Source organism: Formica exsecta, unplaced genomic scaffold (assembly GCF_003651465.1).
Source record: "Formica exsecta isolate Colony F162 unplaced genomic scaffold, ASM365146v1 scaffold809, whole genome shotgun sequence".
NCBI lineage: Eukaryota > Metazoa > Arthropoda > Insecta > Hymenoptera > Formicidae > Formica > Formica exsecta.
The window spans coordinates 27209-39547 of NW_021853580.1; the positions used below are offsets into that span (position 1 = coordinate 27209).

At 45.5% G+C, this 12339-nt stretch overlaps 2 protein-coding genes across 2 annotated transcripts; both read right to left on the reverse strand.

Annotated features, from left to right (window-relative positions):
• Positions 1-2539: 2539 nt before the first annotated feature.
• On the reverse strand, positions 2540-3229 carry LOC115244320. The gene has a single exon (XM_029821881.1). It carries the CDS (start codon positions 3227-3229, stop codon positions 2540-2542), a length of 690 nt encoding a protein of 229 aa, XP_029677741.1.
• Positions 3230-3792: 563 nt separating this feature from the next.
• LOC115244321 lies at positions 3793-4482 on the reverse strand. Its single transcript, XM_029821882.1, has one exon. The coding sequence runs from the start codon at positions 4480-4482 to the stop codon at positions 3793-3795; it is 690 nt and encodes a 229-aa protein (XP_029677742.1).
• Positions 4483-12339: the final 7857 nt, after the last annotated feature.

Sequence of the window (12339 nt, forward strand, 5' to 3'; positions counted from 1 at the left end):
CAGATGATAAGAAGACAAAAGTTAGCATGTTACCGCGGACAATTATCTACAAGTCTTTTAACTATGAATAATATATTATTATAATATGAAAACAGCTATCGAACGGTTATCTAACGGCTATTGAACGGCTATCGAACAGCTATCGAACAGCTTTGAACAGCTGTCGAATAGCTTTGGACAGTTATCGAACGGCTATCGAGCAGCTTTGAATAGTTATGGAACGGCTGTCGAACAGTTTTGAACAGCTATCGAACGGCTATCGAACAGCTATCGAACAGCTTTGAACAGCTGTCGAATAGCTTTGGACAGTTATCGAACGGCTATCGAGCAGCTTTGAATAGTTATGGAACGGCTGTCGAACAGTTTTGAACAGCTATCGAACGGCTATCGAACGGCCATTGAACGGCTATGAACGTCTTTTGAACGGCTTTGAACGGCTATCGAACGGTAATCGAACGGCTATAAACGACTATTGAACGACTATCGAACGGCTTTGAACAGCTATCGAACGGCTATCGAACAGCTATCGAACAGCCATTGAACCACTTTGAACAACTATCGAACAGCTATCGAACAGCTTTCGAACGGCTATCAAACGGCTATCGAACAGCTATCGAACGGCTATCGAACGGCCATTGAACGGCTATGAACGTCTTTTGAACGGCTTTGAACGGCTATCGAACGGTAATCGAACGGCTATAAACGACTATTGAACGACTATCGAACAGCTATCGAACGGGTATTGAACAGCTTTGAACGGCTATCGAACGGCTATCGAACGGCAATTGAACGGTTATGAACGACTATTGAACGACTATCGAACGGCTTTGAACAGCTATCGAACGGCTATCGAACGGCCATTGAACGGCTATGAACGTCTTTTGAACGGCTTTGAACGGCTATCGAACGGTAATCGAACGGCTATAAACGACTATTGAACGACTATCGAACAGCTATCGAACGACTATCGAACAGCTTTGAACGGCTATCGAACGGCTGACGCCACAATTTAACATCACGTACTGAAATTTAATACTCGCATACTGGGATAAGAAAGAGGAAAAAAGAAGAATAAAAGAGAATAAAAATATATGTTTATGTTTCGAATGCGACCGGACGGATCCGCGGGTACGAAACCTCTGTTGCCGGGACCGTCCCGCATGGGACACGAAGCGAACGCGAGAATGTATGAAAGGAGACGGAAATGGAATTCGGAAGATGATGAATCCGGAGGAACACTCAAGGTTTTCGGTTCCAAAAAACAACTTGGAGTACCTTCTAAATTTTGTTCACAATTTCACTATTTATCACAATCGATATTACATAATGATCGAAATTGACGATTGAAGAATAAAATGAACGCAGAAACGGTTTTGCACAGATATCTTGCATGCGTTATCACGGAGAATCTTGCGCGCAACTAGATGGGCGGATAAATTCACAGGAACACACCGCACTGGTTAATTATTTCAACGAATGCAATTTCTGCATCCTCCCGCGCCGTCGCCGCGCCGTTTCGATCTCACTTTGAGCTTTCTGATAACAAGGCCTTAGACCTTGAGATATTGATTTTGTTGCGGAAGGATCCGAATCGATTGCCACGCGGTCCGCGAAATGGCCAAGATGGCCGGATCTTGCCTCGAGCGCTCCTTCGCCGGCTCTTCAGCGCGATTGCGAAACCTCTCAGGATGTAGAGAACTTAAAATTGCTGTCCTTTTACTGTGATCTAACACGTAGATTTAGAAATTGGACGATGGTCGCTTTCGATTCAGGCACGACCGACTAAACTTGGAAGAGTGCTCCGAAAAAACTAACTTGAATATGCGGGCTGAAGCTCCGAGAGTCGTCTGTGTAATCGATCATCTTCACAACGCAAGTCTCTCCTGCGACGGGGAGGGGGGGAGGGGGTTTGATCGACGCAGAGCGATTTGATTGATCCGTTGATTCGCGGCGTTGCGCGATCGCCTCATTATTGCGATCGAATAATGTGCGCGTGCTCTACGAGTGACGTCGGAATCGATAATTGGCTACGGCGATTCCTCTCGCAAGCTGGGTCGATCTACGTCATCGAGTCCTTTATTAGGCTCGTGCGAAGACTTTTCGTTACCCCGCGACTTTTCGATATTTCGGATAACTTGATCTTTAACATACCGCCCGCTTCGAAACGTTAGTTTCGAAATAGAATCGCACAGAGATTTTAAGGAGTCTTTGCACGTTTGGGGGTAATAATTGTTGGTTGCACTTATTTACATGTTAGCCAAAATGGTCTTACTTGTTGATAAACTGAATACATTATCTTTGGTATGACTCAGTCCCGATGTCGGAGAATCTGAATGAATTCAATCTTGATTACACGGACCGTCCGCTGTGCGATTTCGGTGGGGGGGGGGCTCTTTAAATTTAATTGCTCCTTAGAATACTTAAACTTATTTAAGAATTGCACTTACATTGGACGCATGACTAAACGATACGTCGATTAAACTTAACTTAAGCTGAAGTAATTTATATCTAACCGCTCTGCATTGAATGTGACTTATCCTCATAATCGATAGGAAGCAGGCAGTTTCCCGATTGGCCGTTTGTACTCGGAGGATGCTGTCTTGACTGTTACTACGCGGGTCAATCCGTCGGAACCATCGTGACATCGACCGAGCTCCCACTTACACGGCGGCAATGTGATGTTCCGTAATAGAACTAGCTGTCCAATTTTGACCGGCGATTGCTTCTTTTGCCATTTAACGCGTTGTTGAAGAGTGTTGACATAATCATTTTGCCAGAGCTTCCAAAAATGCTCAGTTATTTGGCGAACGCGTTGCCATCGAGAGAGGCGATTTTCATTGATTTTTAATAATGATGGCTCCGGGTTGACTGTTAATGACGATCCAATTAAAAAATGTCCAGGCGTTAATATCTCAAAATCGTCTAGAGAATCTGTCAAGGGCGCGAGGGGACGAGAATTTAAGTATGCTTCGATTCTACATAGGAGGGTCGTAAATTCCTTGAATGTAAGCTTGTGATTTTTAAGAACACGACGGAGATGATGCTTAACGTTACGCATGCCAGCCTCCCACAACCCTCCAAAATGATGCGCTGAAGGAGGAAAGAAATTCCAAGTCACACCATCCGACGCGGTAGAATTGAGAAAATCCTGATTGTGTAACGCGGCTTGATACGATGCGGCTAACTCTTTATCCGCTTCGACAAACGTAGTTCCGTTGTCAGAATGCATCAACTCCGGCAATCCTCGACGAGCGCAGAAACGCGAATAAGCGTCAAGAAACGCTGACGCAGAATAATTTAAGCTGGGTCGATCTACGTCATCGAGTCCTTTATTAGGCTCGTGCGAAGACTTTTCGTTACCCCGCGACTTTTCGATATTTCGGATAACTTGATCTTTAACATACCGCCCGCTTCGAAACGTTAGTTTCGAAATAGAATCGCACAGAGATTTTAAGGAGTCTTTGCACGTTTGGGGGTAATAATTGTTGGTTGCACTTATTTACATGTTAGCCAAAATGGTCTTACTTGTTGATAAACTGAATACATTATCTTTGGTATGACTCAGTCCCGATGTCGGAGAATCTGAATGAATTCAATCTTGATTACACGGACCGTCCGCTGTGCGATTTCGGTGGGGGGGGGGCTCTTTAAATTTAATTGCTCCTTAGAATACTTAAACTTATTTAAGAATTGCACTTACATTGGACGCATGACTAAACGATACGTCGATTAAACTTAACTTAAGCTGAAGTAATTTATATCTAACCGCTCTGCATTGAATGTGACTTATCCTCATAATCGATAGGAAGCAGGCAGTTTCCCGATTGGCCGTTTGTACTCGGAGGATGCTGTCTTGACTGTTACTACGCGGGTCAATCCGTCGGAACCATCGTGACATCGACCGAGCTCCCACTTACACGGCGGCAATGTGATGTTCCGTAATAGAACTAGCTGTCCAATTTTGACCGGCGATTGCTTCTTTTGCCATTTAACGCGTTGTTGAAGAGTGTTGACATAATCATTTTGCCAGAGCTTCCAAAAATGCTCAGTTATTTGGCGAACGCGTTGCCATCGAGAGAGGCGATTTTCATTGATTTTTAATAATGATGGCTCCGGGTTGACTGTTAATGACGATCCAATTAAAAAATGTCCAGGCGTTAATATCTCAAAATCGTCTAGAGAATCTGTCAAGGGCGCGAGGGGACGAGAATTTAAGTATGCTTCGATTCTACATAGGAGGGTCGTAAATTCCTTGAATGTAAGCTTGTGATTTTTAAGAACACGACGGAGATGATGCTTAACGTTACGCATGCCAGCCTCCCACAACCCTCCAAAATGATGCGCTGAAGGAGGAAAGAAATTCCAAGTCACACCATCCGACGCGGTAGAATTGAGAAAATCCTGATTGTGTAACGCGGCTTGATACGATGCGGCTAACTCTTTATCCGCTTCGACAAACGTAGTTCCGTTGTCAGAATGCATCAACTCCGGCAATCCTCGACGAGCGCAGAAACGCGAATAAGCGTCAAGAAACGCTGACGCAGAATAATTTCCGACAAGCTCTAAATGAATGGCTCTAGTCGCGAGGCAGCAAACAAGGCGATATACGCCTTTCTTGAACTAATGCCGCGTCCACTGGAAGCTCGAATGTGAACAGGGCCCGCGTAGTCGAGACCGCAATGTAAAAAACAACGGGCTGGCGGAGATACTCATAGCGCTGGGAGATCTCCCATTAGTTGTTGCGGGACAGCCGCATTTTCGCGCGCGCAAACGACACACCTATGAATAATCGATCTCACTACACTTCGAGCTCGTAGTATCCAAAATTTTTGCCTTAGCGTGGTGAGCGTGAGCTGCAAGCCTGCGTGGAGAGCGCGAATATGAGCTTGTCGAACGATAAGAGTGACTAAGGAGTGTGACGCTAACACGATTGGATGCTTTACTTCAAATAGGATTGGAGCGTTTGTCAATCGTCCTCCAACTCGCAGCAAATCATCCGGGTCGAGGAAAGGATTGAGAGAAAGGAGTGAGCTTTTAGGAGCGATAGTTTTACGATCAAGCAATGTAGTTATCTCTTTAAAAAATAATTCTCGCTGAATAGCCTTAAGCCAAAACGTTCGTGCTAGTCGACACTCTTGCGCGGAAAGCGCAATCTCTTTACCAAGGACCTCTGTGGACCTAACTCTGAGTCTCCGACACCGATTAACAAATCTCATAATGTAGGCAGTGACGCGAATTAATTTTTGCCACTCTGAGAACCGGGAGACGAGATCCCAGAGTGACAGGGGTAGTGCAAGCAATACTACTGTCGGTTTTTTTTTCGAGTAGAGAATCTGCGGGTGCGGGGATGGGATTTCTCGGCCAATTCTCGCGAGGAAGTTGAAGCCATGTCGGGTCCTTCCACCAAAGATCATGCGTCAGTAGCTCTTTTCCGAGTAAACCTCCAGAAGCACAATCCGCAGGGTTATCGAATGTTGGAACATGACACCATTGTGCTTTCGGTAGGCGAGATTGAATCTCAGTGACGCGATTTGCGACAAACGTTTTCCATTTTGACGGATGTTGGTTAATCCAGGCGAGAACAACAGTTGAATCAGTCCAGCAATAACAAGAGACGGTATGAATGTTTACAGCCTTTCGCACAAATTCGATTAATTTCGCCAATAGAACAGCGGCTGATAGTTCTAATCGGGGAATACTCAAAGGTTTAATTGGGGCAACCTTGGATTTGCCAGCTAATAATGATATTATAACGTGACCGGAGGTCGAGATGACTTTGAGATAAACTGCGGCGGTATAAGCTACAAAAGATACATCGGCAAAGCCGTGTATTTCATACTTCATTGCATCCGAGTCTTGGCCTAACCATCGCGAAAGCTGTAATCCGTTAAGAGCGGACAGCTGAGCATAGATGAGTTGCCATCTTGCGAACTGTTCCAGCGGAATTTCGTCATCCCAATTGAGCTTAAGATTCCACAACTGTTGCATGAAGATCTTTGCGGTGACTGTAACCAGCGTGACCCATCCGAGCGGATCAAATAATTTTGTAATTGTCGACAGAATTGACCGTTTGGATCGGGGGGTCTCACTAGCGAGAGTTACTTGATATTGGAAGAGATCTTGGGATGGACTACAACTGATTCCGAGAATTTTGAGTTTTTCGTCGAGTTGCAGAATTTTACTGCACGCGAGACCGCGATTTTCAACATCGATGTCGGCTAACAGCTCCGATGAATTACTTGCCCACTTTTGCAACTCGAAGCCGCCGCGCTGTAGCAGCGCTTTAAACTGATCGCGTGTTTGACGGAGAAGATCTTTGTCGTCTCCGCCGAACAGAACGTCATCGACGTAGATTTGATCCTTGAGAATTGGAACAGCCAAGGGAAAGTCATGACCTTCGTCAATGACTAATTGCTTGATTACGCGAAGAGCCAAGAATGGAGCGGAAGCCGTTCCATAAGTAACCGAAAGCAGTTAAAACTCTCGCGGAGGATCTGAAGAATGAGAATTCCAAAGAATCCTCTGATAATTAGCGTCACGTGCATCGACACGAATCTGTCAATACATTTTTGTGACATCCGCGGTATAAACATATTTGAACTTTCGCCACTGCCAGATTACAGCTGGCAATTCCGTTTGAAGTTTGGGCCCTGCGAGCAAATGATCATTGAGCGATGATCCATTTGATGTAACGCTCGACGCATTGAAAACCACGCGTAACCGAGTAGTCGCGCTACTTTCTCGAATCACGGGATGATGGGGAATGAAAACGCATTGCGTCTCCGTTGAATTCGAGATTGATACCTCTTTCATATGTCCGAGATTTTCATAATCATCTAGAAATTCGGAGTACTCCCTTTTTTGCTCCGGATGAGCTTGAAATCGTCGAGCAAGGCTTCTTAGAAATTTGTCGGCAATAGCGCGCGATTCGCCAATGTCTATTGGGGGCCCGTCCTTAAATAGAAAGCGCACGATGTATCTTCCATCAGAATCTCGTGAATAAGTGACGCGATAATGCTCCTCGCATTTTTCATCGTCAGGATTGAGAGAAGTCAATCGAGGAATCTCCTCCACTTTCCAAAATTTACGAAGCTCCTTCTCGAGCGAACTAGGATTGCAACAATGATACGAGTTAATTTTACTTGATGGTTGATGCTGAACAGACTCAACCGAAGAATCATGAGCCGAACCGAGAGAAGAAGTTATGGGCCCGGATATTACCCAGCCGAGAACTGTATTTTGAGCGATCGATCGCCCGACCGTTGACTTGCGAACTCCCTCTAAGATTAATTCACCGTACAGATCCGCCCGATAAGAATATCAATAGGATTAGAACTCATGGGATCGTCGTCGGCTCATGATAAATCTGAAAGGTGGTTGATTGCGGAATCTGCTGGAGCACGTTTGGGTGAATACGACGTTAACGTCTTTAATATTAACGCCGTTGTCGAGAATGCCGGAGCCGACTTATCACGCGGAGAAATTTTTATTCGAGCGGCGTGACGGTACGTTCCGGCGTCTACACCTCCGACGGCCGAAATTGAAATCGGCATTCGAAGTCGCTTCAATTTTAAGTCTTGAGCGAGCCTTTCGGTAATAAAGGTCATTTCTGACCCTTGATCGAGCAAGGCTTGAACGCTGACGGTATGTCCAGATGACGCGCTCACTTGAACTCGCGCTGTTGCTAATAATACATGAGACCGAAGACGAGCATTTGAAGACGCAAACAATGAATTGACTTCGGTTTGTTTTGATTCCACGGAATTCTGCGGTGAGCTTGGCGTCTTGACCTTCTCGATCTTGAAATAAGAGTCTGAATCTGCGTGAAGCATCGTGTGATGCTTTTTCTGACAACGTCAGCACGTATATTTACTCTTACACGCGTGAACATCATGACCTTTACACAAACAATGAAAGCATCGTTTATCTTGTTTCACCAAATCGCGACGCTGACTCGGACTCTTACTTGTGAACTGCGGACATGTGTTAAAATAATGTTTCGTTTTACACAGAGAGCATTGCAATGAGGCGTTGGCGGACACTGTTGAACTGCTTATTTTGAGCGTATTTGCAGATTTTGACGCTTTATCGGATAGAGGAGTGGGGAGTTTACAGTCTTCGAGGGCGAGAATGCGAGAATCGAGAAAATTACTAAGGGTATCGTACGCTGGCGGATTTTTTTCGTCGCTATTTTTTAAATTCCATTCCTTTCGCGTCGCAGAATCTAATTTCTGGGAAACAAGACAAACGAGCATGTCATTCCAGAGATCCTCAGGCTTGCGCGCCAAATTTTTTAATGCGGCGACAGCGGTGTTAACTTTTTCGCGTATTGATTGCAGTTCTTGAACGGATTCTCTGGTGACTACAGGTAAATTTAGTAATGCTAACAAATGAACATTAATAAGCCGACGTTTGCTTTCGTAACGCGATTTTAACATCTCCCAGGCTACATTGAAATTATCTGCAGTAATTGGAAGGATCCTGACACATTCGAAAGCTCAATCCTTAAGACTCGACGTAAGAAAGTGCATGCGAGAGAAGTCAGATAGATCACTATTATTGATAAGGAGAGACGTGAAACGATCGCGAAAACTCTTCCACTCCTCATATTTTCCATCGAACGGCTGAAGTTTTATTGGCGAAAGATGCGTCAACGAAAATGTGGTTGAGGTTCCGGCAAACGAACGTCCTTGCTCGTATGACTGGTTAGGGCTGACATATGGGTCCAGCTCTTCCAAGCACTCCGCCATGAAGTCTGATGTTAAGAGATAGATGTCCTTGGAAGCTTCGTATTGGTTCTCCCGGAAATATTCCAACGCCTGTTGATCGGCAGCGGGGATGCTGCTCCGAAGAGCGATGTGGACTGTTTGAATTTGAGCCCAGATTTCCTTCAGTGCACTGATTCGGTTACGAATTTTTGCTGCCGTGCGATTATTCTTTCCGATTTTCTTAAAGTTTTCCAAAGAACAATCCAGCAACCGCAATAATTGTTTCTGCTTATCCTATAATTCGGCCATGATTAATCAATGTGAAATGTTTTCTAATTACTCGCTTCATGGACACTCGCTTCGATCCGGCTCGAAGGAGCAAAATGTTTATGTTTCGAATGCAACGGACGAATCCGCGAGTACGAAACCTCTGTTGCCGGGACCGTCCCGCACGGGACGCGAAGCGAATGCGAGAATGTATGAAAGGAGACGGAATTGGAATTCGGAAGATGATGAATTCGGGGGAACACTCAAGGTTTTCGGTTCCAAAAAACAACTCGGAGTACCTTCTAAATTTCGTTCACAATTTCACTATTTATCACAACCGATATTACATAATGGTCGAAATTGACGATTGAAGAACAGAATGAACGCAGAAACGGTTTCGCACAGATATCTTGCATGCGTTATCACGGAGAATCTTGCGCGCAACTAGATGGGCGGATAAATTCACAGGAACACACCGCACTGGTTAATTATTTCAACGAATGCAATTTCTGCAACCTCCCGCGCCGTCGCCGCGCCGTTTCGATCTCGCTTTGAGCTTCCTGATAACAAGGCCTTAGACCTTGAGATATTGATTTTGTTGCGAAAAAATCCGAATCGATTGCCACTCGGTCCGCGAAATGGCCAAGATGGCCGGATCTTGCCTCGAGCGCTCCTTCGCCGGCTCTTCAGCGCGATTGCGAAACCTCTCAGGATGTAGAGAACTTAAAATTGCTGTCCTTTTACTGTGATCTAACACGTAGATTTAGAAATTGGACGATGGTCGCTTTCGATTCAGGCACGACCGACTAAACTTGGAAGAGTGCTTCAAAAAACTAACTTGAATACGCGGGCTGAAGCTTCGAGAGTCGTCTGTGTAATCGATCATCTTCACGACGCAAGTCTCTCCTGCGACGGGGGGGGGGGGTTGATCGACGCGGAGCGATTTGATTGATCCGTTGATTCACGGCGTTGCGCGATCGCCTCATTATTGCGATCGAATAAAGTGCGCGTACTCTACGAGTGACGTCGGAATCGATAATTGGCTACGGCGATTCCTCTCGCAAGCTGGGTCGATCTACGTCATCGAGTCCTTTATTAGGCTCGTGCGAAGACTTTTCGTTACTCACCGACTTTTCGATATTTCAAGTAACTTGATCCTTAAGGGGATCCTAAACTGACGGGCGAACTCCGATGGGTTAGCGCCCTCATCTAAACATAACTAAAAGGGTCGATAATACCGACATTTTTAGTTCCGCCATTACCAACATAATTATTTAAAACATGCATAATAGAAAACGCAATCTTGTGCATTGTGTTCCATATCTCTCTCTTTCTCTCTCCTCCTCCTCTCTTTCTCTCTCTCACCCTTCTCCTTACCCCTGTTCTCCTTCTTTTCCCTCTCTCTTCTTTCTTACCCCCCAGCTACATACGTTCACCCCTTTTACTCCCTCCTTTCCCCACTCCACCCTTCTTCCCCCTTTTCCCCTTCCCTGCTCTCTCCCCTTCTCGCTCTTTCTACCTTTTTCATCCATTCTTCTCCTCCTCCATCTCCTCCCAGCATCCTTTCCACCGCATCCTGCCAACTCTCCTCCCTCCCTCTCCCCTCTCCCGTACACCCTTCCCATACATGTTCCCAAGTCTCTTCCACTCCTCCACACACTCTACATGTCCTCTTCTCCTCTCTCTCCCAGTATAACCCTTCTCTTATTTCGTTTCCCATTCTAAATCTTAATACTCTTCTCCATCTACTTTCCGCCCATCCCTTTTTCAAATACTCTGGAGTGTCCTCACCCCTCACTCTTCTGTACCACTTATTGTACCGCTCTTCCTCTCATCAACCCTCTCCCTATCTCTTCCCTATACCCTGGCGTTTTCCAGTCTGCTCCCATTGTCCATTTCAAGTACCTATCGTGTGTGCCCTCTATCTCTTTTCTCTCTTTCCATCCCCATATCTCTGCTCCATACCCCATTACCGTCCACACCAATGTGTCATACAGCCACATTCTCCTTTCCCAGTCTTTTCCCCATAACCTTTTCCCGATTCCCCAGACTTTCCTCATCACTATGGCCGCTCTTTTTCTCCTCTCTTTTACGTGTGCCTCCTGCCCTCCATTCCTTTGTATGGTGTACCTCAGATATTTGAACTGCTTCACTTCTTGTAATTTCTTCCCTTTCCATCTCCAATCTATCTTCTTTGTCCTCCCTCCTCCCTTTCTAAATCTCATTACTTTCGTCTTTTCCGCGTTCAATTCCAGGCCTTTTTTGTCCAGATATCTCTCTAATCTACTCAGCATAGCTCTCATATCTTGTTCTTCTTCCGCCATTAACACTACGTCATCCGCGTACGCCAATGTATATATCTTTTCTTCTCCTAATCGTACTCCTCCTCATCCGCCTCTTGTCATGTCCTCTTCTAAGTCCGCCAGGATAACATTGAATAACATCGGACTCAGTGGACATCCCTGCCTTAACCCTCTCGCTGTCCAAAATTCCTCTCCCGTCCTATCTCCTACTTTCACCCTACTCTTTGTTTCCCTTACTATTTCTTCTATCCTTTTCACCAATCCTTCTCTTATACCCCTTTCCCTCATCACCCTTATTAGAATCTCTCTGTCCACCGAATCAAATGCCGCCTTCAGATCTATAAATACCGCCGTCATTTTACCTCCTTTCTTACCTATCTGACCTATCTGTAGGTAGTTTAGCGCGTATATTTGGTCTACTGTTCCCATTGCTTTTCTAAACCCCGCTTGGCTCTCCGACAGCACCTCCTTCACCTCCTTTTCTTCTTTCAATCTCTCCCCTAATGCCGCCGCGTATATCTTATAAATTGACGGCATTAGCGTCACTCCTCTATAATATTTTGTTTCTACTCCCCTCCCTTTTTTCACTATCGGTACAATGATGCCCTCTTTCCATTCCTCTGGCCACCCCTCTCCCTTCTATACCCACCCACATGCCTCCCACACCCATTTTTCCAGCTCTTCCCCCCCCCCGTACCAGACTTCGTTCGGTATCCCATCCATTCCTATCGCTTTTCCCCCCTTCATCCCCCCTATCACCTTCTTAACTTCTTCCCCCCATAATCCTACCTCTGCATCTCCCCCATCCTCTCTCCTTTCCCTTCCTCCTCTTATCACTTTTCCTTCCACTCCCCCTAACAGATCCATAAAATATTCCTTCCATTCTCCCATCGCTATATCCTCATTCACCCTTTTCCTTCCCTTCCTTTCTTTTCTTACTAACTCCCATAATTTTCCCTCTGTGTTTGCTTCCCCTGCTTCTCTCATCATCCTGTCCCTTTCCTCTCTTTTCTTCTCTTCGCATATATCCTTATATTCTTTCTTTCTTTCTGTATACCTAT